Below are 25477 nucleotides of genomic sequence, written 5' to 3'. Positions count from 1 at the left end.
AATATAATGGCATAATTAGTAATGTTTAAAATTACTCCAAAATCTTTTAGCTGTAAAGTCAAGTATAAAATTAAGTTGTATCTGCATAGTTAAGGCTGCAATCAGATGCTTCTTGCCTTCCCTCAATATCACCAGTAATTTTAACTAGAATTAGTTGGGGTGGGGAGAGTATTGTACATCTACAGTATGCTGAAGTTAAGTCAAAATGATTTAGAGACACATGCACTTCAAAATTATTCAGATTCAGGATTCTGACTGACATCTACTATTTGTGTCCCAAGAGATTGAAACCAGCTTGCTGCTAAGCTTTCAAGCTTTCCGTAGAGTTGAATGCCCTTCACAACTAGCATGTAGGCTGCATTTGAAAGAAACACTATTGTAAAGATCTTTTTGCACTTTTGTATGGAATTGTGTGCGTGTGTGTGTGTGTGTGTGTATAGCTTTTAGACCTTGTGGGGAGATAGAGGGTTATTCTGCTGACATACTAGATAAGGTTGCCAACTTTCTAATCCTTGCCCTGCCCCTGTCCAGCCCCCTCCCCAATGACCAGAGGCTGTCTCCTAGTCCCTGCCCCTCCTCCAAAGCTCCACCCCTCACTTTGCTTCATGCCCCACCTTCTGTTACTCACTCTTCCCCACTTTTACCAGGCTGGAGCAGAGGCTTAGGGTAGAGAAGAGGGCTCCAGCTGTTGGTGCAGACTCTGAGTGAGGCAAGAAATGAGAGGTTCAGGTGAAGGGGAGGGCTTCAGGCTGAGGCAGAGGGTTTGGAATGTGGAGAAAGTAAGAGTCTTGACTGGGAACGCAGGCTTCAGTTGCCAGAAATGAGTGTATGGGGTGCAGAAGGGGGCTCTGGACTGGGGCAGGGGAATGAGAGGATGTGGGAGGTGAGGGCTCTGGCGGGGGACTGCTCGCTTTGCAGTGAGGCTGGGGATGAGCAGGTTAGAGTGAAGGAGGCTCAGGGCCAGGACAGGAGCTTGGCGTGAGGGGGCCAAGACCTGGGAGGGTGTATAGGAACATGAGGGGACTCTGGGATGGAGCAAGGGGTTGGGAGGGAGTGGGGTAAGGACTATGGGTGTGACTCTGGCTGGAAGTGTGGATTCTGGGTGGGTCCAGAAATGAAGGGTTCCGGGTGAGGAAGAGGGATCTGGTCTGGGAAAGGGGAGTTGGGGGTTCATGAGGTGAGGGCTGCAGCTGGAGGTGGGGGTTTTGGGGTAGGGTTGGACATAAAGTGTTTGGAGTGCAGGAAGGGACACCAGGCTGGGACAGAGAGTTGGAGGTTATGAGGAAGGTGTTGGGGTATGGAAAGTGACTCTGGGTGGATGGCTGGGGTTGGAGTGTGTGGAGAAATTGGTATTTATCATGGATCCTAGGAAAGTTGCCAGCCAATGAGAGCTGGCATTCCATGTGTGTCCCCCACTCCCACGTACCAGCTCCAGAGCCCCTATTGGCTGGGAACCAGGAAAAAACAGGAGCTGGAGGGGGGTCACCTGTAGGCTAGAGGGCAACACACTGGTGGAGCATGTCTGTGCATAGGGGGCACAGAGACCTGGCAGCCACTTCCAGGAGCCAAATGGAGGTAAGTCAAGAGGGGAGCCTATCTTAGTCCAGGGGCCCTGTTGTGCCACGGACTGGACTCAATTGGCAATGCCAGCTGGAGACACTGGGGTCCCTTTTCAGCTGGGCATTCCAATTGAAAATCAGATGCCTGACAAACCTAGATAGATAGACAGACAAGATTAGCCTAATCTTTGGGAAGAAGGGGCCTCCGGAAGAAGGACTTCCTTCCAGAAGACCTCCAGGGGCCACGATTCTAAACGGCGTTTTGGAGTCCGGAAGAACGGTCTTCCGGACTCCAAATCACATGACTGTATGGTAATGAGGTGTGGGGACTGTGCATCCGCGTCTCATTAGTATATTTTGGGCCATGTATTACCATGCCATTTTCGAAGAAAGTGGCCTGTGTAGAAACAGCTTAAGACTCTGGAATAGCATAAGAGAGTGGTGGATAGTGAAGCACACACCACCTTTCCTCTTTTATGTGTCCATCACTCCTGGAACGCAGCTGCCCATGCTGGTGGGTAACTTGAACCCAAAATGGTTCTTATTGAAACCTTAACATTTGTCTTTCTTGATTTTTGCATTCAAATTCCCAAATTTAATTTTTTACTGATATCCATTTTAATACTTCATTGCAAATTACGTGTGATAAAAATGCTAAAATGATTTCTCTCAAATATAACAATCAAAGTGTATGCCACCATATAAGATGACTAAAGCCACAATCAAGGCCTGCACTATCAATTAGCCTTGGGTACAATTTTCAGAAGTGCCTAAGAGACATTTTCAATATGGCATAGACCGTTAGGGTTTCAGCCCTAGTATCATTCAAAGAAATTTAAACGCTGATGGTACTTTTGAAAATGTTAACCTTTTTCTAAGTACATTTAGTAACAAATTATGGCTGTAAATACATTATTAAGATTAGCAATACTGATCAGTAAAATAAGTTGCTTTGTTTAGGTCATCTGGCAATTATTGACTGCTGTATTACTAATGGAAAAAAAAGATTATATGACTTGGACGTCTGTCATAGAAAATGCCTGACAACAGGACTGCATTCCATTTTTTTTAAATGACAGACACAATGTTATGCAATTCTCTAATGGCATCTCTTATGAACAGGCAGCATATTTACTATAACATTAGTGTAACAAGTACGCTATTAAATGCTTTTAGTATACTTAAAATAAATGTTCCACTGTATTTGTCCTGAAAAATAATTAATAGAACTTATTTTACCAATCCACAACATCATTTCTTAATTGAGAATTTTAGGCTTTGGCTAAATTAAAAGAACAGTTACTATCAGTGGTTATAGTAAGTAAAGCAGGTGGAGATAATAAATTATGGTTATATACCTGCACTGACATGAAAAAATTAGAGAACCTGGGGTACTGATACAATTCAGCACTGAATGTTGTTTTTTTAAAATATGATATCTCTCATATTATCTGTAGCCCATAAAACAATTATTAGGAATCTTATTTATGGTAAAATTACTATCCTCCCTTACAGGGTATATCTACACATCAACAAACAAAACATCAATAACAAAAAAGCTCCAACTGCCCCCACCCCCCAACCTCTGATAATGAGACTCAAAGCCCAGTCTGTTGAGTAAGGCTTGCAGGGCTAAAAACAGAAGTGTCAACATATGGGCTTAGACCATAGGCTGGACTCTGAGACTGTCCCCTCAGAATGGTCCGTCTAATTTTGTGTGCAATAAATTTTGCTAAGAGACTGAGACATGTATGACTGTGTACCACCAATAGAAACACATGCTGTCAGTGGCTCTGGGTGCTGTGCTAATCAGCTGGGTGGCACCTGAATCTCTCCTAGGTGGCCACCCAAGTACTCAGGTTTCAGAGAACACTGCTCTGTCCTCCTATGTCATGGCTAGATTTCAGAGTCCAGGCTCCAGCCAAAGCTTGCATGTCTACATGACTGTTATTAACCCCTGAGTCAGGTCTGAGCTCTGAAATTTGTTGCCACAGATATTTTTTTCTTGCTGTGTAGACATACCCACACTTTTCTTTACTAACATGGTAAATTAAGTCAGTGCTCCAGTTCACTGAAGTCTGAGTCTGTAGTGCAAATATAGTCAGTTCATAAGTAAAAAGATGCTCTACTTATGCCCGCTTCATATATTCATCTACCCACTTGGACAGTGCTGCTAGCCTTGAATGTCAATTTGTGCACTTCTCTCATAAATCTCTACACTTTCTTGTCATTCCTTATGTATGAAATATCCTCCCTCGACTAATAAAAAAAATTATCCCTTCTCCTCCTTCATAGCCCTTCCTCAGCATCAACTTCTGCTTTGAGTGATACAAGAAATGGCTAAATTGAATCACAGTCAAGGACAGCTCATTTAAAAAAAAACCCAACATTGTAAATTACTCATAACCATCAAGATCTACACACAGTAACCTATGTAACTTACACCTGTGTCATCATAACACCTGCCTTCCTTCCCCACTTCCTTTCAACTGTTTATTATAACTGTTTGCTGCACCTCATTTCAAATTAGATATTAGGCTCTTTGGAGCAGGGTCTCTTCTAACCCAACCACCTCATGGATGTGGTTCTCTGTCCCATATAGGGACACTTAGACCACTTACACAGAGAAAGAGTGAGTCTCCTTTACAGCCTTAGCTGACAAGCAGCCAGCTTTTAGCTCAAGCTGTATAAAAGCCATATCCTGATGACGGGGAGGGCACTTCTGGTGAGTTGTCATTAATAATGCTGTAAGTGAGCTATGGCTGTTGGGTATGATCTGTGACAGGTGTTGTACCTAACTCAGCCCAGGGCCCCCCAGATAGCTTCTTAATGTGTCTGGGAATGGAGTGCCAATCCTCCTTGCACATCTCCATAGAGCTTTCCAACAGGTACTCTTTCCTTCGTCTCATGAGGTTTTTGGGGAGGCCTGCCTTATTCCGACCTCCTTGAGAGGACATGTTTCCATGCCAAACCACCAATAAGTAATCTGGCTTCATGGCACCAGAGAGCAGTGCAGACCACTTTGAGTTAGCATTCATTCCTTAATAATTTTTCTTTTGCTTCAAGCCACCTAAATATCTCTTTTCACAACCTAGAAGCAGCAGGAGAGGGAGCATTCAGCTACTATGCTATAACACAACTTGCTCCCCCATGTCTGGAGCACCTCCTCCTTTCCCCAGGTGCTAGACAGGAAGGGAAAACTTGCTATACAAGTAACAAGTAGTCCTGTAGCACCTTAAACACAAACAATTTTTTTTCAGGTCATGAGCTTTCATGAGTAAGAGCCACTGCTTCAGATTAAAAATGGAGAAGAAAGCAACAGAATCCAGGCTTTACATAGCAGAGAGGTCGTTGGAGTGAGGAGGGGGTGAAGGGTTACCTGTTGGTAGTAGGACCAGTTGATGAAGCAAATTATGCAGGATGTGTCTCATTCCTGTGACTATCACAGGTGAGGAAATCACCTTGTGATGCATAAGAGAGCTGAGATCTCTGTTCAAGTCTAAGTTATATGTGTCAAATCTGCAAATGAATTCCAACTGAGATGCTGGTCTCCCTCTGTAATTTTGTAGTAAAATTATATACAGGTCGAACCCCTCTAGCCCAGTTGTCTTGGGACCTGACTAGTGCAGGATGAGAGAATTTGCCAGACCACAGGAGGTCCAAATTGTCTAGCAGCATTATTGCTGCTAACACTTTCATTGCTTACTAAGCCCTTAGAAGACATTTATGGGTAAATTACTGCCAAATAACAGCAGAGAACACTGAAAGCCAGGATGGGTGGCTGTAAATAAAGTTTACAGGACTTGGGAAACTTGGCCAAATCCATAATAAGTGGTCATCTGGCTGACTAAAATCCTGCTGCATTGTGAATGTTGCAGGACAAGAAAGTTTTGAACTATAGACATTCAACATGTGTTTGTACAACATATAGTACAATGGAGATGAGATCCTGCTTGGGACCCTTGCATGCCAACAGAATATAAATTAAAAACAGGCATATGTACAGCACATGACATCTTATTTTAGTAAAAAGAAACATTTGGATTAACTTTATGCTTTAAAGCAAGTTAAGTGTAGAGGGGAGGTCACCCCGCTTATGTTCTGCAAACTGGAAACACTACCCTTAGTGGTTTTCACTTTTTTAGTACCTCAGAATCAATGGTATATCAAAGCATAATCTGAGGACTAACTCCCTCAAAAATTTAGGGGAAGCAGATATCTTAATTTATGACTCTACACTTTAATGAACCCCAAAGACAACTGGGAATAAATTATTAGGATTTGAACTTTGAGCTGACTCAAAATGCACTTGAATTCAAATCAGTTACAAAGTAATACCCGGCTTTTTAAATAATGAGCTGCATGTAATAAATATATTTTGTATTGTTTTGAAACTATTACATTGTTGTGGTGGGTGATCCAAATTATATAAAAATTAAGTTAACATTTATGCTGATAAAGCTTCTCACAATGCTATTCTTCCAGGCAGTTAAGAAATAGACACTAGTCTGCATCTGCAGTTACACTGTTTAAATTTGGTTAAGAGTAAAAAGACATTTATCATTTTGTACAATTTAAGTGAACCCTTTGACTGCAAATATCAACACACTGCACCCTCATTAGTGTTTTGTTTTTTACCATCCTGACAGAACATAAAGATGTAGATAAAAGGAGCTATCAAGTCTTTGAAGAAACAGTGAGCTCACTTAAAAGCTTGAACCTATCAATCGCTTTAGTCTCTGTCCTAGAACCTAAAACTTGTTAAGTGACCATTCTTCATATATGCACTGACAATTCATTTAAACCTTCTGTCAGAACTAATACATCATGAGAAGGCAAATCTAGTGAACAAGAAGTATTGGCTGGGTTTTGTTGTTGCTGTTGCTTGTTTGTTTTATTTTTAAGGGAAGAGATGTAAAAGAACCTAACTTCTGTCTCTGAAAGAGAGCATCATCAAATGACCTTTAGTGGCTCAAGTATAACTTAGAGTACACAGATCTGACTGTTATGTCTGGGGATTCAGCCTGGAGAAAAAATAAGGAAAATAAAAGCTTCCCTATTGATTAATCCATCTCTCTGGTCTTTTGATTTAAAGGTTCAGTTTTGGAGCCTGCTTGGGCTGTAAAATTGTCTTGCACAAGACTCCTGTTGGTGAAGGTGAGTTGAGAGGTATTTTTGACACATACATAGTTGGGAAATTGAACGGACATTGATCTGCTCTTAAAGAACATTATATAAACAGCTTTAAAGAGCAAGGAGCTAGTCTTTTGGTCTGATCAGTTTATTACAGTGCTGCAGGTCAAAACTGTGACAAGGCACACAATATTGAGGGGTCTATCAAATCTGTTAATGTATTTGTAAATGTAGACTGCATAAGACTTGAGTTATAATGACAAATTATTTGTTCAGGTAACGTGGATAACATGCAGATAGAATCTCTAAATTAGTACATTAAATGTCTCCATTGTTTAATAGGTGTCTGTTAGCATAGTACCATGATGATAGATTTCAGATTTACTTACTGTTATGTTAACATTGTTCTCATGATAAAAAATATTTTGAGCCCTGGCAAAGGTTCAGTGATGGATTTTTTTCTCCCTTAAAAAACCACTTCCATCAGCAAAGCTAACAGTTCAGTAACATAATTAATGAGAAATCCTGACGGCATGTGGGAACCAGAGAGTTGGATATTAATGTTCTGAATACAAGTATCTCAAAATTCTACACTGAACTTTTCTGGTGCAATTCCATTAGGTGGTGAAATACATCAAATAAAATCAAGGGACATTATTAGATTCAGCAATACATGTACTGTAAAAAAAATTGTTGTCTGGCATGTTGAGAAAATAGGGGATGCCAATTCATGAAAAATGTGGTTAACTAAGAGTTCAAAGTGTGGGAGGGGGCTCCAGCTCCAGGCTGAGGCAGGGTAATGGAGAGTAGGAGGGGGTACTGGCTTTGAGGTGGGGCCACAAATGAGTGTTCAGGACGTGGGAGGGGGAACCGGGCTGGGGCAGCAGGATGGATGTGGGAAGGGTCGAGGGCTCCAACTGGGGGTCTATGAATGGGCACAGGGTACAGGCTCAGGGAGGGAGTACGTGTGCAGGAGGGGGCTGAGAGCAGGGATTTGAGTCATGGGAGGGTTTTAGAGTGCCAGATCTGGGCAGCATGTGCCTACTATTCCTAAGCTGAGGCATGGCTAGGAGACTCTGTGGACTGCCTGTGCAGCTCCCACTGGCTGCAGTACTGGCCAATGGGAGGTGCACAGCCAGTGCTCAGGGTGGGGCAGGGGCAGTGTGCATAGATGCTGTCGACATTCCACTGACTAGGAGCAGCAGAGAAATTTTGTGGCTTCTGGGGAACCATGCAGAGCCAGCTAGTGATCCTGCAATCCCTGCACCAAGCAGACTTTGAATGAAGATCAGCATTGCCAGTAACACAATATTTACTGTTCATAATGTGTGGTATGGGACTTAGCTACTTTAGATTTTGCCTTTTCCTCCAGGATCAAGACAACTATGTATCTCAGGGAAAATGCAGCTGAATACTCACTCGTTATGAGTGCTGGGCCCTGGGAATAAAGCATTCTCGAGAACAAGATCTCAGCTGTCCAACTATTTTCCAGAAAAGAACTGGAAGGGCCCTCAAGAGGTCATCAGGTCCAGTCCCCTGCCCTGATGGCAGGACCAAGCACCATCTAGATCATCCCTGTTAGATATTTTTCACAGAATCATAGGGCTGGAAGGGACCTCAGGAGGTCATCTAGTCCAGCCCCCTGCTTCAAGCAGGATCAACCCCCACTAAAGTCATTCCAGCCAGGACCTTGTTAAGCTGGGACTTAAAAACCTCGAGGGATGGAGAATCCACCACCTCCCTAGGCAATGCATTCCAATGCTTCACCACCCCCCGGTGAAGTAGTTTTTCCTCATGTCTAACCTACACCTTTCCCTCTTTAACTTCAGACCATTACTCCTTGTTCTGTCATCTGACACCACTGACAACAGTTTCTCACCCTCCTGTTTAGAGCTTTAGAGTTTTCTCTTCTGTAAACTAAAGATGCCCAAATCCCTCAGCCTACGCTCATAGGTCTTGTGCTCCAGACCCTTAATCATTTTTGTTGCTCTCCACTGAACCTGCTCCAGCAAATCCACATCCTTTTTATACTGGGGGGCCCAAAACTGGACACAATGGCCGTGTCTACACGTGCCCCAAACTTCGAAATGGCCATGCAAATGGCCATTTCGAAGTTTACTAATGAAGCACTGAAATGCATATAAAGCGCTTCATTAGCATGCGGGCAGCAGCGGCGCTTCGAAATTGACGCGCCTTGCCGCCGCGCGGCGTGTCCAGACAGGGCTCCTTTTCGAAAGGGCCCCGCCTACTTCGAAGTCCCCTTATTCCCATGAGCTCACGGGAATAAGGGGACTTCGAAGTAGGTGGCGTCCTTTCGAAAAGGAGCCCCGTCTGGACGCGCCGCGCGGCGGCAAGGCGCGTCAATTTCGAAGCGCTGCTGCCGCCCGCATGCTAATGAAGCGCTGAATATGCATTTCAGCGCTTCATTAGTAAACTTCGAAATGGCCATTTGCATGGCCATTTCGAAGTTTGGGGCACGTGTAGACGTAGCCAATATTTCAGATGTGCCCTCACCAATGCCGAATAGAGGGGAATAACTACTTCTCTAGATCTGCTCAAAATGCTCCTCCTAATGCACCCTAGTATGCCATTAGCCTTCTTGGCTACAAGGGCACATTGTTTACTCATATCCAGCTTTTCATCGACCATAACCCCTAGGTCCCTTTCCATTGTACTGCTGCTGAGCCAGTTGGTCCCCAGCCTATAACAATGCTTGGGAGTCTTCTGCTCCAGGTGCAGGACTCTACACTTCTCCTTGTCGAACTGCATCAGATTTCTTTTGGCTCAATCCTCCAATTTATGCAGGTCACTCTGGATTCTCTCTCTACCCTCCAATGTATCTACTTCTCTCCCTACTTTTGTGTCATCTGCAAACTTGCTGAGGGTGCAATCCAGTCCCTCATCCAGGTCATTAATAAAGATGTTGAATAACACCAGCCCCAGAACACTGCCTTGCAGCACTCCGCTTGAAGCTGACTGCCATCCAGCTATTGAGCCATTTTCCAACCTGTTCTTAAATATCTTCAATAATGGAGATTCTAGAACATCCCTGGAAAATTTATTGTAGTATGTAATCCCCCTGGCAGGATATTTTTCCTAATGTCCAACATAAACCTTGCTGCAGTTTAAACCCATTGCTTCTTGTCCTATCATCAGAGCTTAAGAAGAATGATTTTTCTCCTTTTTTGTAAACCCTTGTAGGTACTTGAAAGCTGCTAGCACGTCCTTCCACAGCCTTCTCTTATGCATACTTAATAAACTCAATTCTTTTACTCTTCTCTCATCGGTCATATTTTCTAGCATTTTAATAATTTTTGTTGCTTTTCTCTGGACCATTTCCAATTTCTGTACATCTTTCCTAAAACGTGGTGCCCAGAACTAGATACAGTACTCCAACTAAGGCCTAATCAGCGCAGAGTAGAGCGATAGAATTACTCTTCGGCTGTGTCTACACTTGCATTCCTCTTTCAAAAGAGGAATATAAATGAGGGAAATCGAAAATGAAAATGAGGCAATGATTTACATATCTTGTGCTTCACTTGCATAATCTCTTTTCGGACGAGATTCTTTCAAAAGAAAAAAAGCAGTGTAGATGGGACTTTTTTGTTTCAGGAAGAACTCTTCTTTTGAAGATGGGGTTTATTTTCAAAACAGCCCAGTATACGCTGCTTTTTCCTTTTGAAAAGAGATTACGCAAATGAAGCATGAGATATGTAAATCAGTGCCTCATTTGCATTTTTGATTCCCTCATTTGTATTCCTCTTTCAAAAGAGGAATGCAAGTGTGGACACAGCCTTTGGGTCTTGCTCACAATACTCCTCTTTATGCATCCTAGCATCATGTTTGTTTTTTTTTGCAACAGTTTCACACTGTTGACTCACACTCAGCTAGCAGTCCACTATGGCCCTTAGAACCCTTTCTGCAGTACTCCATCCTACTGAGTCACTTCCCATTTTGCATGTGAAAAAGACTGTTTTTCCCTAAATGGAGTTCTTTGCATTTGTCCTTTCAACTTCATCCTACCTTCCTCAGACTGGCCCCAAAACTGCACAATCCTACTTGTTACTTCCTTCCAGTCTGACTTTGAAACATTAATAACTACTTTCTGTGAATGGTTATCCAACCAGTTATACACCCATCTGATACCAGCCCCATCTAGGTTTCATTTCCCAAGTTTACAGGTAAGGTCACGTGATGCTGTATAAAATATTTTACTAAATTACATGTGGGTAACCACATCCATCACTTCCCCTTTACCCACAAGGCTTGGTATTCTATCAAAGAAGGCTATCAGATTGGTTTGACATGATTTGTTCTTGACAAATCCAGGCTGAATGTTACCTATTACCTTATTATCTTCCAGATGTTTGCAGATGGATTCCTTAATTATGTGCTGTGTCATTCTTCCTGGCACTGAAGTTAATTTGATTGGTCTGTAATTTCCGGGGCTGTCTTTATTTTCCTACTTATAGATTAGCACCCTAGTTAAACCCTTTTCCAGGCTTCTGGAATATCTCCTTACTTCCATGACTTTTCAAAGATGATAGCCAGTGGCTTGAATACTTCCTCTATCAGCTCGTTGAGTATTCTAGGTTGTAATTCATCCGGCCCTGATGATTCACAGACATCTATCTTTCCTAAGCAATTTTAATTTTTTTTCTTTCCCTATTTTGACTTCCTGACCTGCCCCATATACACTAGCATTCACTACTTTAGGCATCCAGTCTTCATCAATCTACCTAGTGAAAACTGAATAGTAGTAGGTTCAAAACTAATAAAAGGAAATTTTTCTTCACACAGTGCACAGTCAACCTGTGGAACTCCTTGCCAGAGGAGGCTGTGAAGGCCAGGACTCTATTAGGGTTTAAAAAGGAGCTTGATAAATGTTTGCAGGTTAGGTCCATAAATGGCTATTAGCCAGGGGTAAAGTATTGTGCCCTAGCCTTCAGTAAAAGGGCAGGAGATGGATGGCAGGAGATAAATCACTTGATCATTGTATTCTGTTCTCCTTCTCTGGGGCACCTGGCATTGGCCACTGTCGGCAGACGGGATACTGGGCTGGATGGACCTTTGGTCTGACCCAGTGTGGCCATTCTTATGTTCTTATGTTCTTATGTTAATCAAAGAAATCATTAAGTAGCTCTGCCATTTCCTGCCCTAGCCTTCTGAGGATTCAGAATAAGGCATAAAATAACTATTTGATAAAGTCTGCCACCAGAATCAATTTTTTAAAAAATCCTAGTGCTCCTCTCCAACTGTTCAGCATATATATCTATATATATCTATATAGAGAGATCGATATATAGAGATAGATATGTCTATCCAAAAGTCCACACAATATTTTATTGTTTTGTTTTGCTTACATATTGCTAAGTACTAAATAACAATCTAGAACAGACACTATAGCTATGTCTATACTAGCTAGCTTGCTCCTTCTGTTGGCTCATGCCTTCATTGTATTTTCTAGCATCAGGTGCATCCCCCCTGCACCCCAGATGAGGTGGGAGGGTTGCCAAACCACATGCCACACAGGGCCTAGGTGATTCCCTACAAAGGACAGGGTGAAGTGCTAGCACGGTTTATTTTGTACCATGAGGCATGAAAAAAAAGCCATTTCATACCAAGAAATATGCGGCAAAATGATTTGAGCTACCTAAGAAAATCAGGCTGTCTGCCCTCTACTACTTATCAGAAAATGTGTATCCATAGTAACTCTATCAAACACACACTGGTTCTAAACAAAGTACACTGACAGAATTTAAACTGTAACAGAGAGGTAGCCGTGTTAGTCCGTACTCCAACAAAACCAAGCAGCAGAAAGGTAGCACTTTAAAGACTAACAATGATTTCTTCAGTACTGAGCTTGGACAGACCCACTTCACCAGATCAATTTAATTTCCAATATGGACTGGCATTTGTAAGTATAGAGGATGAAAAAAAAATTGCAATAAAAACTAACAAATCAAATAGGACTGAAGGAAGGGGGTGAGGGGTGGGTGGGGGAATGTTAATTGTCCTGTCTGAGATAATTACAAGCATCAAAGGAAGGGTAGCAGTCCTTGTAATGTGTGAAGTAATTGATGTCTCTGTACACACCACGTGTTAATGTGTCAAATTTGAATATGTACTCTAACTCATAAATCTCTCGCTCTAATTTATTGTTAAATTCTTTTTGTTGGCAGCTTTGTCCACATATTTATTCTGTGGATACCATCACTGGACCTAATCATATCAGTTGCAAGATCAAAGGCACATTCTCCTGCACTTCCAGCAACATTATATATGCTATTGTGTGCCAACAATGCCCTGACACTACGTACATCGGACAGACTGGGCAAAACCTTCGCCAAAGAATAAGTGGACACAGAGCAGACATCAAGAAACTCAATACACATAAGCCGGTTAGCAAAGACTTCAACAGAAGGGGCCATTCTGTTAAAGACCTGAGAATTTGTGCCCTGGAACAAAAAGAATTTAACAATAAATTACGGCAAGAGATTTGTGAGTTAGAGTACATATTCAAATTTGACACATTAACACGTGGTGTGAACAGAGACATCAATTACTTCACGCATTACAAGGACTGCTTCCCTTCCTTTGATGTTTGTAATTATCTCAGAAAGGACAATTTACATCCCCCCACCCCTTACTCCCTTCCTTCAACCCTATTTGATTTGTCAGTTTTTATTGCAATTCTTTTTTTGGTCCTGTGTAATTATAACTTTCAGTCTGTGTTGGAAATGAAATTGATCTGATGAAGTGGGTCTGTCCCACAAAAGCTCATCACTGAATAAATCATTTGTTAGAATTTCAACAGATAAGCGTAGAAACTGAAAGTTCCATATTCTACTATCAAATGCCTTTGTACTTGTTCATCTTCCACCCTCTGAGCCCATTCATCTGTCATTTACACTCATGTCATAATGAGAAACATCACTAAAGTTACGGGAGTTATTAAACTAATATAAGTGAAAGCAAAATCAAGTCCCCCTTGGATTAAATGTCAGGATCTCCAAAGTTAATAAGTCATCAAAGTATTGCTTCATATTTAATTTACTTCAGATACATTTAACTGAACAAGACTATAACAATGTCTATCAAAACGTGACAATTATGCTGATACTTTTTGTATGAGATTCTTATTTTTATTGCCAATAAAACCTGATAAATGTAAAGGACTGATTTCTTAGCAATTTGCAACCCAAAGCACTTATCAAAATGTAGTAATAGCACAAGCACATAATCAGAAAAAGTAAAATCCCTTAAAAATTCCTGGAGGGGAATGTGTGGTGGTGGCAAAAGAGTGTGGTCTATTTTTCAAATGATTTTCATTGACTGAGTATCGGAGGGGTAGCCGTGTTAGTCTGGATCTGTAACAGCAACGAAGGGTCCTGTGGCACCTTATAGACTAACAGAAAAGTTCTGAGCATGAGCTTTCGTGAGCACAGACTCACTTCATCAGATGCTGGTCCTGGAAATCTGCAGGGCCAGGTATAAATAAGCCAGAGCAAGGGTGGGGATAACAAGGTTAGCTCAGTCAGCAAGGGTGAGGCTTACTACCAGCAGTTGATCTGGAGGTGTGAACACCAAGGGAGGGGAAGCTGCTTCTGTATTTAGCCAGCCATTCGCAGTCTTTGTTTAAGCCTGAGCTGAGGGCGTCAAATTTGCAGATGAATTGTAGCTCAGAAATTTCTCTTTGGAGTCTGCTCCTGAAATTTCTAACCAGCAACTATACACCGGACCACAGTCACTCTAACTCAGGGACCCATCCATGCAACAAACCTCGTTGCCAGCTCTGCCCACAAACCTACACCAGCAACACCATTACAGGACCTAACCAGATCAGCCACACCATCGTGGGTTCATTCAGCTGCACATCTACCAATATAATTTACGCCATCATGTGCCAGCAATGCCCCTCTGCTGTATACATCGGACAAACTGGACAGACTCTACGTAAAAGAATAAATGCACACAAATCAGACATCAGAAATGGCAATATACAAAAACCCATAGGAGAGCACTTCAATCTCACAGGCCACACAGTAGCAGACTTAAAAGTAGCTATCCTACAGCAAAGAAATTTCAGGCGCAGACTCCAAAGAGAAATTTCTGAGCTACAATTCATCTGCAAATTCGACGCCCTCAGCTCTGGCTTAAACAAAGACTGTGAATGGCTGGCTAAATACAGAAGCAGCTTCCCCCCCCTTGGTGTTCACACCTCCAGATCAACTGCTGGTAGTAAGCCTCACCCTTGCTGACTGAGCTAACCTTGTTATCCCCACCCTCGCTCTGGCTTATTTATACCTGGCCCTGCAGATTTCCAAGACCAGCACCTGATAAAGTGAGTCTGTGCTCACGAAAGCTCATGCTCAAAACTTTTCTGTTAGTCTATAAGGTGCCACAGGACCCTTCGTTGCTGTTTCTTTGACTAAGTTAGTGTGCCCAAATCTGTATTTACACATTTATTTATTAAACAACTATTCTTCTGTTATTAGAAATGACATCTGGTGATAATGACACAATGACCCCAAGACAAATGAAAAATGGAAATGCTTTTCGGAAAGATGCTCTATCACTGTTCAAACAGGGAAGCTTTTCAAGAGGAACTAACTTTGCAAACCAGGAGCTTCTTACCCTCAGGCCGGATTCGATCAACAGATTGTCAACTCTTGCACACAGTGGGCCAGTTCCTTAGCTCATATACACCGGACTGTCTTCACTGACTTTAATGTAGCTGTGGTATTTACATCAGCAGAGGTGCTGGCCCATTGTTCATAATTTAAATTAAACATAATTAATGGTACTAAGGAAAGGTCAAACCAAAAGGCTTCTTATAAAATGCAATTCTAAGGACAAAATACAGATTAATGAAAGGTATACCATTTACCATTCAAGTCCTAAGTTTCAGAACTCAGTACCTGAGGCTTTGATCTTAATTAATGGCCCTGACTACTGAGTGTTTTGTAAGAGGATACCACAAGCATGTTCCTCCCCCCCACAAATCCCAGCATGCTTTTTCAATGTACTTATTGTTCTTGTTACAAGCTTAATTTTCTGTCCTTAACTGCTTCACTGATGCTCTTTAGTGCCAACTTGCATATTGTTCTGGGGTACAGCAGCATTCTAGCACTATTCTGACATAAATGTGTCATTAAAATAGAATATCCTAGCATACAATCTACCCAGTTATCAAAGTTATATAGCACACAGCACCACACTATCAAAGCCCAATATGTTTGCTAGGCTGAGCAGCGCTGCAGAAAAACGTTGCTTGAATTACCCGGGGCATAATGAAGAACAGTGAAGCCATTAACTTAGTTTGAAAGAGTTATGTTATGCACTCTTGATGAAAAGCTTGATTTCTCTTGGTATGTGCATGCATGCGTGCAATATAGAGTGCACTTTGTAACAATTGCCTGTTCAACGCAATTTGTAATTAAGTACAGTAATTAGATATACCAGTTAACCGTGATCATACAGATAGCCTAACCAATTATAGTAAAATTGAGGTTTTCATCAGTTTTCATCATTGATCAATTGCCTGTTTACTAAGCTTCCTTTGCCTGTCTTCTCTTTGTCTGAAAAGGAGAGAACTGAGGGCACAGTTACCGTATATAATAAAAGGGCCAATAGAACCTAGAACATAAAGCTTATACACACACAAGTATAGTTTATGCATATATCCTGAACCTATGTGGGAGAGAGGGAGAGAGAGAGAAGGCCAATCTGATTAGGTATAAGGACCAAATCCTCCAGTTCTTATTCTGTATCCTTACATGATGATTTGATCTGAAGTTTAGACTATATAATGACTATAGAGTTAAACCATTGATTCTACTCACTATATTCAGAAAACAGAGCATTAGCAGCATATCAGAATGAATCTGGAGAAGAATTTTTTGAATTTCTTTTGGGCTCAGAAATTTATATCAAGTAAATGAAACAATGAATTCACACTACTGTGGCTGTGGCCCTTTTGAATAATGTTGATCTCTAATTTGGCTCCTGAACCACTGGTGTCAGAATATCCCTGCTCTGCAAAACGGTGAGCTGCAGGTGATATTTATTTAAAGCCCTGGTTATTATCATCACAGGCACAGCAACTCTGTTTCTTTGTTTGTTTGTCTGTCACCAAGCCCGGTAATTCAATCTACTGTTCCTTTCAGATAGCCGGTGGCTTTTCCTGCAAGAAAACTTACAATTTCTTTGCAAAAAAATCACTTGTAGGGTTTGCTTTGTTTTTGTTTTGCTTTTTTTGTTTGTTTATTTGTTTGTTTTTGTTTTTTTACCTGGAAGTACATTATTCTATTGTTCATGAACTCATTTATTTAGCCAGCTCAGTTTCATAGGCAATTTTAAAAGTCACTTGACTCCCACTTGCTCCTCTCCAACCCTCACTGGTCCAAAACCATATGGAAAATGTGCAGATTTTATTTTTTTCTGTGGGCCAACCCACCCTATGCAGACAGGACACGTAAATATCAGTGCAGATATACTCTGCAAGGTCCCCTCAGAGACCGGTCCTCAAGTAATTCATTCTTCTGGGCATTCCATTCTGTTGTTCCCTCCTATAGTTATAGTTTTCAGTGTTTCCACCCACAGAGGAGATGCAGAAAACTGGATCAATCTTGCAGCAACTTTGCTTCTACCCTTCTTCTCTATCCCCTCCCTCTACCAGCCCACATTTTCCTCTGTGGGGTTCCCACACCATTACTCTCTCCAGATCTCCTTTTTCGGGAGCTTCTCATGAAGGAAAGTCTGTCCTTATAGGTTCTTATCTCTGTAATGGATTTAATTTTGATGCATTTATCAATTGTTAACAATGTGCTATGGGAGTGCCTCTTCAGCCTTCTGTATAAATTGATCCCCTTCTTTCCGTTTGTTTTGCCCACAGGATTTTCTGCAGCCCTAGGGTAGTCAGCAATAACCCCTGTGCCTTTGCAATGAGGTGAGTGGAGCGAACATTACATTCCCTGTTTATGTGATTTGCAAATATTACCGCCATTCAGAGTACCAAATGTGTTTAAGTAAAATAAGTGACTTTAAAATTAAAAAATTAAAATATTAATAAAATATTAATTTCAATTTAAAAGTGACTTTAAAATTCCAAAGTGATTTCATTTTCAATTCTCATGTAATAATCTCAAATACAGCTTACACAAATTAATTGATTTCATTAATTATATTAGTTGAATTTTTTCTTCTTCCTCTTCTTCCTCCTCTTATTATGATCTAGGTTACTTGGTGTTTTTCAGTGTTGAAATATGTGTGTTATTTTATGAGTTAAGTGACTGAATGACATAAATCTCCTGTAATGTCTATCACTAAGTCCATCAATTTTGTAGTGTCCATTGTGCAACATAGTGGTGTCTATTCCTGCCAGTCATTACCTTGTACTGTGGCATATTAAGGATAAGGAGAAAATAAAGGCATCTTTTTAAGTTGCTGAGGAGCACTCAAAACTCTGCTTCACCCCACGCCCTGCTCCCACTGCACTAGACCACCTCCTCCAAGACCTCACCACCTTTTCCCTTTCTCCCCTACCCTGTCTCCTCCTTGCTGCTGGACAGTGGATGATGGTGGCTGGGAGAGTAGGGGATTAGCTGATCGACAGGGCCCACCAGAGGAACAGAAGCTCTGAGGGGAGTGGGACGAGCTGATCAGGAGGCTGCTGGTGTGTGCTAAGCACCACTATTTTCTCCCCTGAGTGCTCCAGCCTGGGAGCACCCAGAGTTAGCACCCATGCAAAGGAGTATACACTAAATCATTTATTAGGCAGCCTTGGAATTCAGAGACATTAGATTCTAACAGAGTATTGTCAGATAAACTGAATTGTTTATAATGGACTCAGCTCTTCCTGTTAGCTTTTAGAAGTTGTTAGATCAACAGACTTGAGGAATCTCTTTTGTTTTTACTGCCCTTTCCCTTAGCCACTTCCACCCACTCACTTACCCTTCCAGCATAATGCATAACAGTGAAGGTGGGGCTGTGATCCTTTGGTGTAACATTGCCATTCCCATCTTTTGTGGAAAAATATACGGCATTTGTGGCTGAGGTTTCCAGGTAAGATTGAAGGCGTTTAGAAAGATTCTGTTCTACAGACCAAATGGACTGGCTTTCTTCATCCAGCATTGCCAGAAAACCTGATGGCTTCTGCAATGAAAAATGGATGAGCTTAGGTTTCTCTGCTTTGATTCATAGGCAAAATACAATTCTTCAGTTTCCACTAAAATGTCTTGTTTATTAAACAGAATTGTGTATCACTATGAAAAACAACCATTTGGTGAAACTGTGCAAAGTACATAAAATCATAGCATACTAGAACTGGAAGGGACCTAGAAAAGTCATCAAGTCCAGTCTCCTTCCCTCACGGCAGTGCCAATCACCATCTAAATCAATGTTTCTTATACTATGTTCCACGAAACACTGGTGTTCTGTGAACAACTTGCAAGTGTGCCATAAGCATCTGAGACTTTTTTGATATCATACACTGGTGGTATATATTTTCTGTTATTAAAACCAGAAACAATGTGACTTCTTATTGCTATGATACCTGAGTAAATTACTTCATTTTGCTTTTGTTGTATGTGTTGCTGTTTGGTTTTTTTTGATCTGACAATAACTTTTTAAGAAAATGTTCATAGCTTTTCCACATGACAAATGTTCTTTGGTGTTCCCTGGTCTCAAAAAGTTTCAGAAACACTGATCTAGATCAGCCCTGTTAGATATTTATCTAACCTTCTCTTAACAGTCTCCAGTGATGGAGATTCCACAACCTCCCTAGGCAATTTATTCCAGTGCTTAACACCCTGACAGTTTGGACATTTTCCCTAATGTCCAACCGAAACCATCCTTACTGCAGTTTAAGTTCATGGCTTCTTGTCCTCTCATTAGAAGTTAAGGAGAACAATTTTTCTCCCTCCTCCTTATATCACTCTTTTAGGTACTTGAAAGCTGTTATCATGTCCCAACTCAGTTGTCTCTTTTCCAGACTAGACAAACTTAATTCTTTCAATCATCACTCATAAGTCAAGTTTTCTAGACCTTTAATCGGACAGTCATCTATAAAAAGGCAAAGATTCACATTGACTGACTCAAAAAATTGCGACTCTCACTAATCTCTTAAGAAAATCACAGAGGAGTTTGCTGTTTTATAGTCCAAAAATCAATTTCCAGGAGAGAAGAAATCTCCATAGTCACAACAGGAACCAGAATTCTGCAGTTAGTATACAGGAACTGCTTTACAGACCCTACATCTAAATCTACACTACAGAGATCTTTCTTCACACAAAAAAGCTGATCAAAAGAGCAACCTGCTCTTTTGAAAGAGAGTGTCCACACAGCCCCCACTCTTTCAAAAGAACCGGCCAGGGATCAAAAAATCTGGCCCCATGAAGACGGCTCTTTTGAAAAACAATTTTCTTTCAAAAGAAGCTTTGAAAAGTGGGCGCTCTTCCTGAAACGGGAAAGGAAGAATGATTTTGAAAGGAGCACCATATTCTTTAAATTTACTTTTGAAAGAACGCTTTTTATGTGTAGACGCTCAGTGGAATATTTTGAAAGATCTTGCTAGTGTAGACACAGCCTATATGTGGGGTGGGCAGTGGAGCAGCATAGCAGTCAACCTGTACTATGCCTCTTTCACCATACTGCTACACAGGGCATTTATGGAGGCCTCCTTTTATGAATCTCTTGTACCTGTCACCTCTTCTTTAGACACCTAAATCAAAAACTGCTAGCCTAATTTTTGTATTAGCCTAACACACAAAGTAAGCATAGAAATCTAAATGGGGGGTAAACAGGTTTGAAAACTACCTGAAAGAAAAATTCCAAGGCGTCTGAATGATTACCAGGAGAATATGTTGTTTCCATAGTAACTCCCTCCTGTACACATTCTGCTTGCTCTTGTAGAAAAAGCACATCATTGATATACTGGTGTATCTTCTCATTGACCATGTTGACACACAGCTATTGTAAAAAGAAGGAAAAATTAATAATGGAAATTTACAAAATAATTCAGCAGCATAGGCTTTCATCTTGAACTTGGTGAGGGCACTGGGGAAATGTATAGTGCAACTACTATTAGTACAAAATTGAGAGGAAACAGTTCTTTATTTATACCCATTGTGAAATCCACATATTAATCCATATTTTACCAGTACACTTAGTTATACTGGTGTAAATCTCCAGCAATTCCACTTATAAAATGGTGGTACACAAGATTTACATAAAACACCCCTAAACACTACACTGCTTGATGAGGGGAGGTATTGCACCCTGGGACTCCAATGGCCATGGAGCATTATGGTAGAAATGTATCATTCAGATCCTCAGACATGAATTTCTAAGAATGCATTCTGCTACAGAAAACAAAAAGGAAAGTTCACTTGGCTACATATCAAGCAGAAGCTTCTGCAGATGCATTCAACTGCAAGACAAAGGAAGCACAGAGAAAGAGCAAATTCTGGCTCAGGTGATTCCAGTAAGCAATGGAAACAGAAACATAAGAGAAAGGAGGCAGGAAGCTGCTAGTGACATGATGGGACTAGACTGGAGCAAGTAATCAACTCAGGGGAAAAATCAGTTTGTTTAGAATTGAAAAAGTTTTTTTTTGGGGGGGTATTTATTAAGAAAGTGAAAAACTGTGGGGGAGGGGAAGAGTTTGGATTGAAAAAAATCAACGTTTTTAAACAAAATGGTTCATTTAGAAGCAAACAAAAAAAAATGTCAGGGATGGTGATATGTCCTGCTATGAGGTCAGGGAACTGGACTTAAAAACCTCTGAAGGTCCCTTCCAGTTCTGTGAGGTAGGTGAAACATCAAATGGCTAATTTAGAAAATGTCAAAGTAAAGCATTTTGACTCTTTCTAAGTTTTTTCCTAAATTTTTATTTGGCAAAAACTAATTGCTGAATTCTACTCAAATTCCCAATATTATCGGTCACCTACAACACTGCATTTTGATGCAAATTTACTCTTCCTTGGGCTTGTCTACACAAGCCCCCTCCTTCGAAGGGGGCATGCTAATCAGTCTAATCAGAGGAGCTTATGAAGTCCTGCACTGCATATGCTCCCAAAATGTTTTGGGAGTGAGGGAACTTCAAAGTATCACAAGTACTTCGAAGTGCCTGTGGCTGCACTGCTTGCCACCATTCCAAAGTTAGCAACTTTGAAGTTTGCGCAGAAATTATGCTAATGAGGTGCTGCATATGCAGTGTAGTACCTCACTGCTATTCTCTGATCGGTCTGATTAGCATGCCCCCTTTGAAGGAGAGGGCTAGAGTAAATGAGCCCTCTCTCAAAAAGAGCGTACAATGCTAATTCTCAGCTCCCTTATACTGAAAATGGTAAATACTACATAATCAACTTTAAGTTGTTTGTTTGCTTCACTTTTGTCTAACACACTTAACATTAACTATGTTTTTTCTTTACATCTTTTTCTTGTATTATCTGCATGCATCTATTTGGTTTCATCATGTGGCTCTTCTGTATGAGTGCACCATCATTTCTGAACAGGCAGCATGAAGATCTATTTGACATTCTAGAACCACATGAGTAGTATCGTTGACTTTGTCCGCATCAAATACTGAAGACCAGCTGTCTAAAACTTAGATTGTGTTTGCACTTACGGGGAGATTGGCACTGCTTTGATCAATGTAACAATGTCAATTTAGCAGATCTAGCGAGGCTCTCTGGGTGACTCCAGTACTCCAATTCCGTGAGTAGAGTAAGGCAAGTCAATGGGAGAGCATCTCCAATTAACAGAGTGTGGTGCAGACTCTGCAGTAAGTCAGCCTGAACTACATCAAATTCAATTACATTATTCATGTAAACAGACGAGAATAATTTAGGTTGATTTAATATGATAGTATAGACAAGGCCAGCAGAAGTATATATTCTCTGAGTCTTCTGTTAGATAACAAGTTTGAACTTTCTGTAATCTCTAACAATGACCACTTACAGTTAAGAACAAATGAAGCGTCTACTGAATACATTCTCTTTTCTTTTCTTTTTTTTCTTTTTTTTTTTTTGAATCAGCACAACCTATAAGTGCTCCCCTCGTTTAAAGACAAGTAAGAAACAGAAATGTATACTGGCCTCAAAAGAAAACTAAGTAACTCTAATTTAATTAAAACTTTCTCAAACACTTGCTCTTTATTATATATAAAATAACTTCTGAAATATATTGCCAAATAATTCTAAGATTGTAAGAAGCTAAGATTGTAAAAAGCTAACTTGATGATTGTCAATCAATTTTAATGATGTAGATGTAAACTCCTCAGAAATCTCATATATTCTCTGGTCATACAATGCATGTACAGCATGCTGAGTAAAACCTATGGCTGTTTTATCAACCCATCTATCAAGCTGTGTGGTATAGGCTTAGGGGGAATCTCCCCTGCCAAGTCTAATGGATAAAGTTGTGTTCCAGCTTGAATTAAAAACAGCAATCCTGAGATACAGACTGAACATTCTTCTGCATATTCAGCAACAACTGAGAAGTTATTTCAAACTCAAATGCAGACAATCACACATTATGCAGAAAATATTTTGGCAGTTTCTCCTTTTGTTCTTGTCATTCTAGCAAAACAAACCAGAAAACTTGATTGCAACAATCCTCATAGGGTTGTGCTTGGCACGTATGAAAAGTCCACATCTTTATGTCTAGAAGTAGCTGAAATATTTTCAGCTATACATGTTTTCTCTAAAATACACTATTTCATCAAAGCTGAAGTTTCAGAGACAGAGAGAGAGCGAGAAACAGAGAGAGTGTTTGACGGGAGAGGGAGCTGAATCTGATTATATTTATTCCAATGTCAATTGAATTTTTTTCTGTGAATCTAAAAAATTGTCAGAAAATGGAATTACCATTCTCTTGCCAGCTCTAATTATATGTTTTATATATTACATTAATAGAATCCATTTCTAATCTTTTTATGCTGGAATTCCTCTATTAGTTCTCTTTAGTTATATGCATTTGTCTCAGTTTTGTATTAATTATTATACACTATATAGCAGCAATTCCCTATATAATAGTTTTCTCTTGATATTTAAATGAAATAAAATATATCTACCCTCAGACAATTATATATTACACATCATTAATACCTCAGTGCAGTAAAAAGGCATATGCTGCCCTTGAATCAATGACAGAAATGTCTTATGATTTTGAAGCCAGGCTCTGGCTATGTCTAGATTGCAGGGTTTTGTCGACAGACGTTTGTGTCAGAAGGCATCTTGCAACAAAACTTCTGTCAACAGAGCGCCTCCAAACACCAAGGCACATCGAAAGAGCAATCAGCTCTCCCGACAGACAGCCCAAGCACTCTCTCAGCAAAATGGCCACCTGGAACCACGTCCATCAGGGTTGCAGGTCACCAGTTCCTTCTGAGAGCTGATGCTGCGGCCTTGTGGAGACGCACTTAAAGGGACCCCTCCTGACAGCCATTCCCTGCCCCTGCTGTAAGGGACAGCAAAGGCCCCGTAGTGCCCTCTGTGCTTGCCCTGAATGTGTAGGCAACACAGCTGGTCCCTGGGTGTCATGCAGCCTGAGCTGCCCCAGCATTGCAGTAGCCCCATACGGACATGTTATGGCTTGCACTGAACTTTCTGGCAGATGCCTTACTGTTCCTCAACAAGGTCAACCCCGAGATCATCTTTGGGACTGTTGTCCTGGCTGCAGGACCTACACACTTGCAACCGCTCCCTCTGTGCCCCTGCCAGCATGCAGGTGGATCTGGAGACACCACACCAGTTTGGCAGTGGCTCCAAAATGTCTGCAAACAGAAGGCCACCTTCTTGGAGCTCTGGGCCTGCCTTGCCCCTGCCCTCCAGGGATGTGACACTCACCTGTGGCCTGCCATACTCAAGGAGAAGTGGGTCACAATCGCCCTCTGGAACCTTGTCACCTCTGACAGCTATCGGTCAGTGTGCAATCAGTTTGGGATGGGGAAGTCCACCATCAGGGCCCTCCTCATGGAGGTAACATACTCTTGGGCTGCAGGGGGGGTAGCATCCTGCTAAAGGAGGACCCTTGAGAAGCAGGCTTGGGGGCTGTGAGAGGTGTAGAGGCAAGGTCCATCCCCAGGGGATCGTGCCATCCCAGCCTCCCACAGCCCTGCTGCTGGGGGGCAGCCTCATGCGGGGGAGGCTCGAGAAGAGCTGATGGGGACCCCCAAGGGCCCAGGTACTCCCTCAGTCCCTGTTGTGTGTGTTTGGTCACCTCCCTCTGCAGGTTGTGAGAGCCATCAACTTGATCCTGCTGTACAGGGTCATCTATCTGGGAGACCTTGGCCAGGTCAAGGCTGGATTTACTGCCCTGGGGTTCCTGAATCGGGTTGGAACCATCAATGGGACCCACATCCCAGAACATCATGGGGCCAAGTTCATCAACAGGAAGGGCTACTTCATGGTGCGGCAGGCCCTGGTCCACCACTGCAGACAGTTCACAGACTTCTATGTCGGGTGGTAGGGCAGGGTGCATGATGCCCGTGTGTGCTGCAATTCCAGCCTGTTCTAGAAGCTGGAGGTGGGCAAATTCATTCCCTGCTGTGAGCTGGTGGTTGGGGATATGCAGATGCCAGTCTGCATCATGGGGTACGTGGCCTACCCTCTCATGCCATGGCTCATGAAACCATACGCTGGACAGCTGGACCCCATTGGGGAACAACTGAATGAGCAGCTGAACTATGCCAGGATGCAGGCCAAGGGGCCACCTCAAAGCACGGTTCAGGTGCCTGCTGACCTGCCTTAATGTTGGGGGGAGCACAATATCTGCAAGCT

The 25477-nt window shown here is 41.6% G+C and overlaps 1 protein-coding gene across 1 annotated transcript in view; it reads right to left on the bottom strand.

The window, feature by feature from the left end:
* MYO16 (myosin XVI) overlaps positions 1–25477 on the bottom strand; it is a 622320-nt gene that overhangs the window by 152685 nt on the left and 444158 nt on the right. Inside the window, exons 22-23 of the mRNA XM_074983196.1 lie at positions 20511–20663; positions 18648–18848 (exon numbers count right to left, since the gene is read on the bottom strand). Coding sequence (XP_074839297.1) covers positions 18648–18848; positions 20511–20663 — 354 coding nt within the window. The remainder of the gene's footprint in view (positions 1–18647; positions 18849–20510; positions 20664–25477) is intronic.

Source organism: Carettochelys insculpta, chromosome 1 (genome assembly GCF_033958435.1).
Source record: "Carettochelys insculpta isolate YL-2023 chromosome 1, ASM3395843v1, whole genome shotgun sequence".
Classification (NCBI taxonomy): Eukaryota; Metazoa; Chordata; order Testudines; family Carettochelyidae; genus Carettochelys; species Carettochelys insculpta.
Note: the sequence above shows the minus strand (reverse complement) of the source record. Positions and strands in the feature narration are given on the sequence as shown.